Source organism: Leptonychotes weddellii, chromosome 6 (assembly GCF_054177405.1).
Source record: "Leptonychotes weddellii isolate Sample4059 chromosome 6, ASM5417740v2, whole genome shotgun sequence".
Lineage (NCBI taxonomy): Eukaryota > Metazoa > Chordata > Mammalia > Carnivora > Phocidae > Leptonychotes > Leptonychotes weddellii.
Genome location: NC_138374.1, coordinates 136752095 through 136763119, shown reverse-complemented (window position 1 = coordinate 136763119; position 11025 = coordinate 136752095). Strand labels below are relative to the sequence as shown.

The following is an 11025-nucleotide window of genomic DNA, read 5'->3' as shown; positions in this document are numbered from 1 at the left end:
GGGCCTCTCCCGACTCGGAGGCTGACCCCCCCCCCCACGTCTGGACGTCCACCCAAGGTCTCACCTCTAGGACTGACTATGCCCCCGGAGGTCGTGGCCTGCTCGGAGTCTACTAAGTACGGCTCCAGAGGCCTTTCTGAGCCTTGGTCTCATGTCACAGGGTCGTGCATAACGTAGGGAACTGCTCTGAAAAGTAACCAAACGTGTGCCTGACAAATACCGGGATTTCTTTTTTCAGTTTCTGGTCGTGGATTGTCAAGCGGGCATACTCACTCTTCTCTCCCCGAGGTGGCGGGGAGGGGAGTGGGTTGTTAAACGCCCTTCCAGTCCTGCCCCTATCCTTTCGCTCCCGCTCTTTAACCCCCCAACGACCACGTGGTTCCCCGGGAAAGGCGAACTACAGTTCCCAGGGTGCGCCGCGAGGCCACGCGGAACTACAACTCCCGGCGCCCCCCGCGGCGGGGCGGTGTTGCGTCGCCACCCCAGAGCGCCGGGACCTCTGGGTCGCGCGGAGTTCCGGAACGGCGGGGAGCTCGGGGAGGTGCCCGCGGAGGTCCGCGGGAGGCAGCTCGGGGCCTGGCGCGGAAGCCCGGGCCTGGGAGCCGCAGGCATGCTGCGTCCCAAGGCTTTGACCCAGGTGCTGAGCCAGGCCAACACCGGAGGTGTCCAGAGCACGCTGTGAGTGCGGCCGGAGGAGGCGAGCCCGTGGCGCGCTGGGGAAGGGTCTCGGGGAGGGAGGAGGGCAGAGGGGCCGCGGCCGGCGGGAAGGGCCGCGCTCTGCCCAGACCCCTGCTTTCTGGAAGCGCCCCGGCGGGAGGTGGGGCGAGAGCGCAGGCGTTTTCTCGCCGCCCCCAGCACGTCCCTATCTCTTACCGCCGCTCGCCAGGCTGCTGAATAACGAGGGCTCTCTGCTGGCCTACTCCGGTTACGGGGACACGGACGCCCGGGTCACCGCGGCTATCGCCAGCAACATCTGGGCCGCCTACGACCGCAACGGGAACCAAGCGTTTAACGAAGACAATCTCAAATTCATCCTCATGGACTGCATGGTATGGAGAGGGGAGCCACTCCCTCTGTCCCCCAAGGGGATCCCCATGGGGCTTCCTGGACCCCACTCTGGATGGTTGGAGGGGCAGGGACAGGATCTCTGCGGGCTACCAAGAGTCGGTCTGCTGCAGCATTGTGGTAGGCAGGGCCCTATGCAGCAAGTGGTGGTGAGGAGGGGGCCGGGGACCCAGTGTCTGCCTGGGCTTCTGGCCTCAGCTGGCCACTTGTCATTCGTGGAGCCCTAGGTAAGTCACTTGAGCTCTCTGAACTTCCTGACCGCATCTCCAACGTGGGAACAGTAATACCGCCCAACAGGAGTGCACGCACACAGGCTTGACATGAAGATCACACGGAAGGATGTAAACTGTACAGTGTTGTCACCCCGAGTCACAGGCTCACAGAAGCACAGCGGAGTCTCCAGATCCTCGGCCCGTCCCTTCAGTTTGCAGAAGAGGGAGCTGCAGCCCAGAAAGGGGAAGTAGCCGTTAGACTGTGAATTTCCGGGAAACAGAAAGGGTCTCACTCACCTTTGTATTTGTTCGGCTAACACATGTTTAGGTCCGTGCAGTGTTCTCAAGGATTAGGGAAAAAGTAGCAAACGGGACCAAAACTGCCGCCTTAACTTCTCACAGAAGCTTATGGTTTTATGTGTGCTGTAAAATACATGTAAGTCAAAACACTAGGATGTGAGATATTGAAAATGTTATGCGAAACGGAAGTGAGGTGGGGCACATATCAGGGACAGTCTCACTGAAAAGGTGACATTTCATTAAAGATCTGAAGGAAGTTGGCCAGCCATATGGCCGTCTAGGGGAAGAGCATTTCTGGCAGAACAGCAAGTGCAAAGGCCCTGAGGCTGATGTAGTTGGAGCAGCATGGGAATAGGGGAGGTGAGTAGGAGGTGAGGCCAGAGAGGGAGGGAGCGCAGCACCTGGGTCCCAGCACACAGCAAATGCCCAGTGAAAGTTCGCTGAACCAAACTGAAAAGGCCCAAACGTGAACTCTTCCCAGAGGATTTCCACTGTAACGGGGCTGCCTACGTCATCCTCACCCCATGCCCAACCAGGGATGCCATTTCAGTTCAGTTGATGACTCCTGCTGGGTGCCTAACCTAGAGTGGGTGCTGTAGGGCACTAGCTTTCCAACGTCTTGTCCACACCCCAGCCAAAGAAATAGCTGTTAAGTCAGAGCCCACACCCCCCCCCAACTAAAACAAACATGCAGTGCACTCCGTTTCTCTTCTTTTTCATACTGACCCACCTCCTCAACTGATGGAACCCTAGAGTCAGAACTGCAATCTGAAAAACTTTACCATGGGAAAAGAGAATTATGCATTAGGTTAATTGCTCGCACACTCCTTAGAGGGTCTTTGGGGTGAACCCGTAATAATAATATCACCCATTTGGACGGCCCTCTGCAGTTTCAAAACTCTGTCCTGTGTACTGGCATCCTCACCAACTGGGATGAGGCAGGGGTCACAGAGAAACCAAGTTTCTGCGAGGTTGAGTTTCCCGGGGGAGGTTGGTTAGCAGGGGGCTGTGCTGACCCTGGAATCTGAGCTCAGGACCCCACGTCCAGGGCTGTGGCCAGAGCCCCTCGTCTGAAGCCCCTGCCATGCCCAGGGCATGGAAGGAAGAAGATGATAGTCTCCCTGAAGAGGAGCCCTTGGGGAAAGAGAGGGCTAAGGGTGCCAAGCGGAACACTACATCCCACGATATCACCCCCCACCAGGAGGGCCGTGTTGCCATCACCCGGGTGGCCAACCTTCTGCTGTGTATGTACGCCAAGGAGACGGTGGGCTTCGGAATGCTCAAGGCCAAGGTGTGTATGTACCCGTTCCTCTGACTGTGGGCCCAGCCTTTGTGCTCTTCACTGTCCACTCCTACCCCACCACCTTCTTGGAGTCTGCGGTGGGCCAACTCCCAGGAGTGGGCAGGGGCTGGGTGCTCAGCAGTGGGCGTCCGGCCTGGATTGGGGATCCCTCTAGTGGCAGATCCTGTGTGGGCCTGATTTCTCCTCCCCTCTTGCAGGCCCAGGCCTTGGTGCAGTACCTGGAGGAACCCCTTACCCAAGTAGCTGCCTCATAATGAGCCTTGGCTGAAGCTGGGGTCAAAAAAGATAAATGACCATTTGGAGGGGCAGGGCCCCCTGGGGAAGCCTTTCCGGGTGGTGGGGGAAGGGTGAGACTTTGTTTTTTCCAAGAATAAACTTGAACTCCCATCTTGCGTGATGACTGATTTCTTGAACGGGAGGAGCCGAAGGAGGTGGAACAGAGTGAGGACTGCTCAGGAGAGACTCCTGAGGGCCCACCTCTCCCCTTGCCCTCTGACAGCTGGGGCGCCTCAGCAACATGACCATCTCGGCCCTGCCCCTCTGAACGGTTCAGCCACCTGATGGGCACACGTTTGGGAGCGACCTCAGAGAAGCAGCAGGCTGCTGGGGGTCCTATTGGACAGCAAGAATATAGGGCCCTGCAAGGCCAGTGTCGTTCAGTCCCAACTTTGGGGGGGGTGCCTTTTCTGCCCTTGGGGTTGGAAGAGTGCGCACTAGCCACCTACCAGGGCCACCCCATGCTCACACCCTCCAGATCTTGAAGCGCTTTGCAGGCGGTATGGCTTTACCGTGAGACCACCGATCCCAGGGAGGGGGTGTCAGAGGGCCTCAGAGGCATCTCCAGATTCTGCCCTGCACTCAAACTCCTCCCCCACCCATCTCTCTGCTTACCCTGGGTCCCTAGAGCAGGTGTGGGCAGGGAACTACCAGCCCCTAGCCCAGTGCCCAAGGAAGGGACCATCCCAGGGGAGAGGTAGGCGGCGAGTTTCAGCTCCACCCAGGGTGAGGAACACCGCCCATCCCAGGCCCTGGGCTGTCGGGAGGGGCAGACGTTTCTGTGTCCACAACACCGCTCCCAGGATTCTGCACTGCAGCAAGGTGATTGGCACCCATCAGCCCCAGCCCCTCGCCCCAGCAGCCCTTCCCCTGGTGCCCCCAATCACCCCCCACCAGAGCCTCTGAAGGAAAAGCAGGAGGCCAAGCAGGTTTCTGCTCCCTGAGAGGCTATTTCTCACTCACTGGTGGCTGCCCAGGTAGGTTCCTGGTCCCAGGAGCCCTAGCACCGTGCACTCAGTCCTCAGCTGGCTCTCTGAAGGTCCTGTGCCTGTCCCAGCTCCACCCCCCCCCGTGTCCCCCCCACCAGCCTGCCCGCCCGCCCCGCGGGAGCACCGGCTGAGAGCAGACACTCAACCTGCCTAACCTGTCTGACGTCATCATCTCTCCACCCACCTGGGCCCCAGGTCTCCACCACCTGCTCTTCCTGTTCTCAGCTTCCGTCCTCTTGGCTTCCTTGCAGCACCCCCACCTGCTAGAGCTGAGCCTCCCAGGCCCTGCCTAACCTCAAGTGGGCCCTCAAGCCCTCTGCCTGCAGAAGTTTCTTTACCCCCAATGAGAGGAGCGGCGGATCCAGGTCTGGAGAGCTGAGAGTGGAGGGTACTGAGCCAACGCGTAGACCTGTCACCTCCGTCCCTGAAGCCACTCGTACCCTCCATGCGGAGCCAGGATGGGGAGCAGAGCCGAGGAAGATTATAACTTTGTCTTCAAGGGTGAGTTGGGGTCCATAAAGAGAGAGACCGTCAGAGCCAGAGAGCACCCCTCCTGTCTTTTTACCTGTTACCAGGACTGTCCCCGGGTCCATCATTCCTTTGGAGAAGAAAGCAAGCTGCAGGGAGTGGGGGAGGGTCTGGTTACTGGGGCAAAAGTTCTGGAGCTGCTGGAGTGCTCTACTCCTGCAGATAATGATGTTGATCACTCCCCGGTGGGGCCCAAGTTAGGCCCCTCTGCTCCATTTGCAAAGGAAGCCCACATCCCTAGGAATTGTCAAGCACGCAGTGCGAGAGATGGAGGTAAGACTTCAGAGAGGACTTCCCTCCTGAGAAGAGGGAATAACCTTGAGAAGAAAAAGCCCTGTTTCTGGGTGGATGTGCAGGAAAGAAGAGAAAGGAGAGCTCTGTCCATTTCGGGGTGAAGACAGGGAAGATGTAATAGATCGAGAGCAGGGTCTATAGAACCTGGAAGACTCTGAGGGCTGGGGCCTTGTCTGCTGTCCCTTGGCAGCCCCCTTGGGCCCACATACCAGTCACAGGGTCGGCTTGGCTGCTCCTGGAAGTATGCATACATCTTTCCTGCTCCTTGCCCTCAGCCCCTGCATGGGACCCCTGTAGACCCCAGCCCCCGTGCACCCCCACCTCCACGTCTCCTTCAGGGCAGGGTGGACTGCAGAGCTGTGATTCCCAGTGCAGCCACCCCTCCCCACTGCCTCTCCCCGCCTAAGCCCCGCCCTCACTGGGGCTGGGACTCAGGCCACTCCGGTTGCGGAACCAGTACTCTGGGCCTCTGTCCAGGAAGGGGAGGCTGGGGCGGCCCTGGTACTAGTAGCTGCCCTTGCCTGAGCCCTTCTTTGTGCCAGCCCCGAGCTCGTGAGTCTCCATAATGACCCCAAAACGCATGTCTCCCTTTGCAAGCGTAGTGGTCAGGAGCCAGATCTCAGCTCTCTCGATTACCAGTTCGTGCAGGTTGGGGTCTCCAGAAGCAGACACTGAGAAGTTTGGGATATAAGGTGTCTATTCTGGCGGAAGGAAGGGAGAGGAGACACAGGGAGAAGCCAAACTGCAGCACAGGGTCACAGAGCCTTGGCAAAGGGCGGCGGGTGCTGTCCTGTCCTCACCTCGCGTCGGCACCGGCTGCGGGCAGCCCCGGAGAGGCGGGGTGAGCTGAGGGAGCGGGGCGCTGGGGGCTCGTCCTTCCTCGAAGGCGGATCAGGGTGGCACACCTCTGTGTTTGCGAAGCCAGCCATGCTGTCTGGTACCAGCCGCTTCTCCACCAAGTGTCTGTTTTTCTCACCTCTAAAAATGGGATGGTGGTGATTGTGGTACTTGCCTCCTGGCGCTGTGCTGGGGGTCAGAGTCAATATGTGGAAGGCTTTCAGGACGGTGCCTGGCACGGAGTAGGGGCTCAACCACTGTTGACACCTAGCGTCTCCGTTTTGCAGACTGACAAACGGTCACAAAGTCAGTACTCAAGCCCAAGTCTCTGGGGCTCCAAAGCCCTTGCCCTGAGCACCTTCTGGGCGTGAAGGCAGGGCTAGGGGCCCAGCCACTGGCAGCGGTGAGCCGGGATGAGGGTCTCGGCAGGGGGGAGGCAGGAATACACACACACCCACGCCCACACTGCTCCCAGCTCCTTCCTTCCCTGTACACCTTCCAGCGGGCTTTATAGACTTTATAACAAGAAAACTGAAACCTAGAAAAGCTAAGCTGCTTGTTCAAGGTCACTAGCCGAGTGAGAGGCCAAGTGGGGACCAGCGCCCAGAATATGTGGCTCCCAGGGCGCCAGCCTAGGGGTCCTCCTGTAATCCTGGGTGTTCGCTCAGGGTTGTGCAATTTGTGGGTCGTCCTTGCATCAGCCCCCCCTCTCCCTACTCACCTGTGGTGGGTAAAGCTGGGCCCTGGATGCTGCGCACCAGCCCAGAGGCTCTTCACGCCCCCCACCCCCCATAGATCCCAGTCCTGGAAACCTGGCCATGAAAGAACTGACCTGCCAACAACTACCAGCCTGGGTGATATCTCGTTTACTTCTTGCAACAGTCCAAAAAATAGTATTGTTACTCCCATATTTCACGTGAAAACGCATGTCAGGGTAGGCCTGTCCAACACTCAGCCCCGTGTTAACTGTCCCTCCTTGGGGACAGCTGGATCCTAACTTCTTACCCCCCTGAACTTTCCCCCCTCCCCAGATGCGTCACTTGCCAAATGTTCTCCCTGCATTTGTGTTCGCGTGGCGGCTTCCTGCCTGCATGCATGCGTGCACACGTGCACACATGCACACACACACGCACGTGCACACGCACACATGCGCGCACACGCACACATGCGCGCACACGCATGCAGACACGTGCGCGCGCACACATGCATGCACAGACACACGCGCACACATGCACGCGCACACATGCACATGCACACGCACGCGTGCACGCACACCGAGCCTCCTCGTCCAGACAGGCACAATGCTGTCACGTGGCCTGGTCCAGAAACATGTGCCCTCCCCAGACCTACACCCCGCCCACATCCACACACCCTGCCAACCTCGTAGCCCTCAACCCCGACACCCATAAACAGCCCGCGGATGGCGCCCCATCCCAAGTGCAGGCTGCCCAGACCAAGAACGCTGTTAGGCCTGCAGCCCCAACTCTTGGCCCCTCACCTGGGCAGTCTGGAAGCCTCTGCCAGGAGGCCGGGCTCCTCCCTCAGTTTCCTGGGCTCAGCTCCTGCTCCTGATGGGTGCCCCCCGCCCCCCCAGCTCAGCCCCATCTCTCCTCTCCTGCAGTGGTGCTGATCGGCGAGTCAGGCGTGGGGAAGACCAATCTGCTGTCCCGGTTCACGCGGAACGAGTTCAGCCACGACAGCCGCACCACCATCGGGGTTGAATTCTCCACCCGCACGGTCATGCTGGGCACGGCCGCTGTCAAGGCTCAGATCTGGGACACGGCTGGCCTGGAGCGGTACCGAGCCATCACCTCCGCGTGAGCCCGGGGCCGGGGGGCACTGGGGAAGCTGGGGAGTGCCTCCGGAGGAGAGGCCGCTGGGCCGTGTGCTCCCTGGGTGGAGCCCAGGACTCCGTGGCCCCGGTGAGCCCCAGGGGCTGTGAGCCCCATGGCCTGAGGCCGGATGCGGTAGTACCAACTGCTAGGGGGACAAGCAGCAGCTGCGGGACCACTTCCCAAGCCTTTGCTACGTGTCCGGGGGGTATGAGGCACTTTCCGTTGAGCATTTGGTGTAATCCTCAAAGTACCGTAGGACTAAGATGTTATAATTAATTCCTGCTTAATACAAGCACCCGAGGCTCAAGGAGGTGATGTCAGGGGGACCCGGGATGGGGGAGGCTGTGGGATCGAGGGTGGCCCCACTTCTGCTTTGCACTTGGCATCCTTTGCCATTTCACCACACACCTGAAGGGCTGGCCCCCGAGCCGCATCTTACTCAGAGGAGGCCGAGGCCACACCAAACCCAGTCAGCAGCGGGCCAGATGTGAGGAAGGTGGTCTGCGGGTGTGACGGGGGACGGCAGCTGCCGAGGGGCAGCAAGCAGGAGTTCAGGGCTCAGTCACACACACTCTCAGCACTCTTGGACTGTTCACCGGAGCTCTTACGAGCCTCGGCTGACACATTGATAAAACGGGAGGAATCAGACAGCACAGTGTGAAGAAGCCCCACCTACTGCCAGGAGCGAGGCTGGGCACTTGCAGGGATGGCCTCAGAGGGTCAGCTCGGGGACTGCTGCGTGGGGTGGGCATTTAGCTGGTCCTAGCAAGACATGACCATGGGACAGAAGAGGGCACCATGGCCCAGGAGCCACGTCAGGAACATGCCATGGAAGGTGGGCATCCCAGAGGCCGAGTTGACCGGGGCCCAGGTGCACATGGGTGGACAGCAAGGGCTAATATCAGAACCAAAGACCCAAGGAAGCCGTGGCTAGGAAGGCAGGAGGAGCCAGTGGTTTCAGAGAAGGTGGGGCTGCTTTGGACGCCCCCCCCCCTGCATCCCCCCACCCCCCAGCTGTACCAGTAGCCCCGGAGGGCTCAACTTCACGCCCAGAGCCTGGAGTTGCCCTGGCCAGTTGTGGGCCCCTGGACCTCAGCTTCATGTTTCTCCATCTCCGGTACTCACCTCTGACCTTGCCTCTGTCGCCCCCCCAACCCCCCACCCAGGTACTATCGTGGTGCGGTGGGGGCCCTGCTGGTGTTTGACCTAACTAAGCACCAGACCTATGCCGTGGTGGAGCGCTGGCTGAAGGAGCTCTATGACCACGCCGAGGCCACGATCGTGGTCATGCTCGTGGGCAACAAGAGTGACCTCCAGCAGGCCCGGGAGGTACCCACTGAAGAGGCCCGAATGTTTGCCGGTGAGAGCCCACCACCACCCCGTCCGGCCCCTCCAGCCTGCCCCGGGCGCTCCAGCTCCCGCTGCCCCAGCCCCAGCTCCTGCCCTGGGGCCCCAGCCTGGACCTCCTCCATGGGGACCCCGACCTGCATCGCTTCTTCCTCGGAGTCTCCCAGCCCTCCTTTTGTCACCCTGTGTCCCTCATCATGTCCCACCACTTGCCCTAAGATTGTCTTTTTGGCCAATTATTTGTCGTTGCCTTTAAGGCAGGCCATTCCGTGATGCTCAGAGATCTGGGGTGTGGCACGTGTGCCCCCCTGACCTTCTCTGGTCATGTTCCCCCAGGAGGCCTCTGGGGTCAGAGGCAGCAAGATGCAGTGGTTATGGGCATGGGCTCTGGTGTCCCGGGGCCTCACAGCCCCTGGCCAGTCCTTTGTTCGGTCTCTCTGTGCTGCTGGGCTTCAGCTTCCTCCTGGGCGAAAAAGGGATCATAGTCAAATCTACCTCACAGGTGGTTTCAAGCATGAAATGAGCTATACGTGCCAAGGGGTTAGCGCATTGCAAATGTACATGGTAAACATTAGGTAAATATTATTGTGTTTCCCTTCCTGCCAGAAAACAATGGGCTGCTATTCCTGGAGACCTCAGCCCTGGATTCCACCAATGTCGAGCTGGCCTTCGAGACTGTCCTCAAAGGTTAGAGCCCCTGCCTCCATCTGGCAGCCCCATTCCATCCCTGAGGCTCTTGTGGGGGTAGGAATGCAGACAGCCAGCCCTTGCCTACCCCAGATGATTCCTTGGCCCCTGTGTGGGCCCCCAGCCTCCTCAGAGCCTCCCCAGTGCCCCCTCCCCACTCCGAGACTGAGGCTTGGGGAAGGAACCAGAAGGTCACACTTCCCAGGGAGCTAAGTGTTAGCCCTTCTCCACCCAGGTAAGTAGAAGGGACGCAGGTGCCCAAACTCCACTTCCTCCCAGCAAAGTCTCCTTGAAGTGTGGTCACACCCATGCTCGGTGAGTCCGCGCCTTGTGTGTAGGTGGCGTGGGCTCTCGGTCCTCTGACCCCGTCACTGCCCTCCGTCCCCCTCAGAGATCTTCAGCAAAGTGTCCAAGCAGAGGCAGAACAGTAGCCGGACCAACGCCATCACTCTGGGCAGTGCCCAGGCTGGGCAGGAGCCGGGCCCTGGCGAGAAGAGGGCCTGTTGCATCAGCCTCTGACCCTGGCTAGTGCCCGCCCTGCCCCCACTGGCTTTTTGGTGCCCCACTCCCACCCCAGCTCCAGGACCTCTGCCTGTCCTGTGGTTCCAGATGTCAGAGTGGTCCCATGGAGCTCCAAGATCTTCCCAATCCCCCCACCCGTTTCTCTATTACCTGTCGTCCCCCCACCCCAGCCACACAGATTTGGCCTTCAAATAAAGCTGTGTTTTGTACCAATGTCAGGCCAGCCTGCTGCCTGCCATCCGTGCCTCCCCTTCACCTCTGGCCACTCTGAGCTGGTGTTCCCCTCCCCACCCCCCATCCTCCCCACCATACCCTCTGCCCCCCAGGGCCAGCTGCCTCTGGAGTCCTGTGGTCTGGGGACAGTGCCAAGGGGGAGGGAGGGGCCCACCCTTCCCTCTGCCAACCCCCAGGGCAGGTGGGGGAGGGAGGACAGCGTGGCCAAGAGGGGGTATCTGGAAGGAGAGACAAAGGAAATCACCCTCAGGCACCATCTGGTGCCTAGGGCCCTGGTGCCAAGAACTGAGGTCACTCCAATGCCAGGGGTGAGGGGAGGAGGCAGGGGGAGGTGTTGGAGAGAAGTGGGAGTCAGGGCCAGCCCTGTCTGTGTGTGCCTGGGAGGTGGGAGGTCGAAGCCTCCTACCCAGTTTGTGGCCTGAACCCCAGGGGGTGTGGGGTGTAGGGACAGACTGAATCTGGTGGGATGAGTGCGGAAGGTCTCCCAGCACACAGCCCTGGAGCTGGCTGGCCAGGGCAGGGTCTCCCACACGGGGCCTGGGCCTGCCCGGCCCCTGCTCTGAGGGACAGGCTGCACCCACACCCCCACCCCAGGA

The 11025-nt window shown here is 60.1% G+C and overlaps 2 protein-coding genes across 2 annotated transcripts; both read left to right on the top strand.

Moving 5' to 3' along the window:
- The first annotated feature begins 480 nt into the window (after positions 1-480).
- LAMTOR2 (late endosomal/lysosomal adaptor, MAPK and MTOR activator 2) lies at positions 481-3265 on the top strand. Its single transcript, XM_006736717.3, has 4 exons — positions 481-678; positions 887-1049; positions 2779-2868; positions 3078-3265. The coding sequence occupies exons 1-4, from the start codon at positions 611-613 to the stop codon at positions 3132-3134; spliced, it is 378 nt and encodes a 125-aa protein (XP_006736780.1). The 5' UTR covers positions 481-610; the 3' UTR covers positions 3135-3265.
- A 1076-nt stretch (positions 3266-4341) lies between these two features.
- Positions 4342-10413, top strand: RAB25 (RAB25, member RAS oncogene family). The gene is made up of 5 exons (XM_006736719.3): positions 4342-4646; positions 7426-7621; positions 8806-8999; positions 9593-9673; positions 10065-10413. Exons 1-5 carry the CDS (start codon positions 4604-4606, stop codon positions 10190-10192), a joined length of 642 nt encoding a protein of 213 aa, XP_006736782.2. The 5' UTR covers positions 4342-4603; the 3' UTR covers positions 10193-10413.
- Positions 10414-11025: the final 612 nt, after the last annotated feature.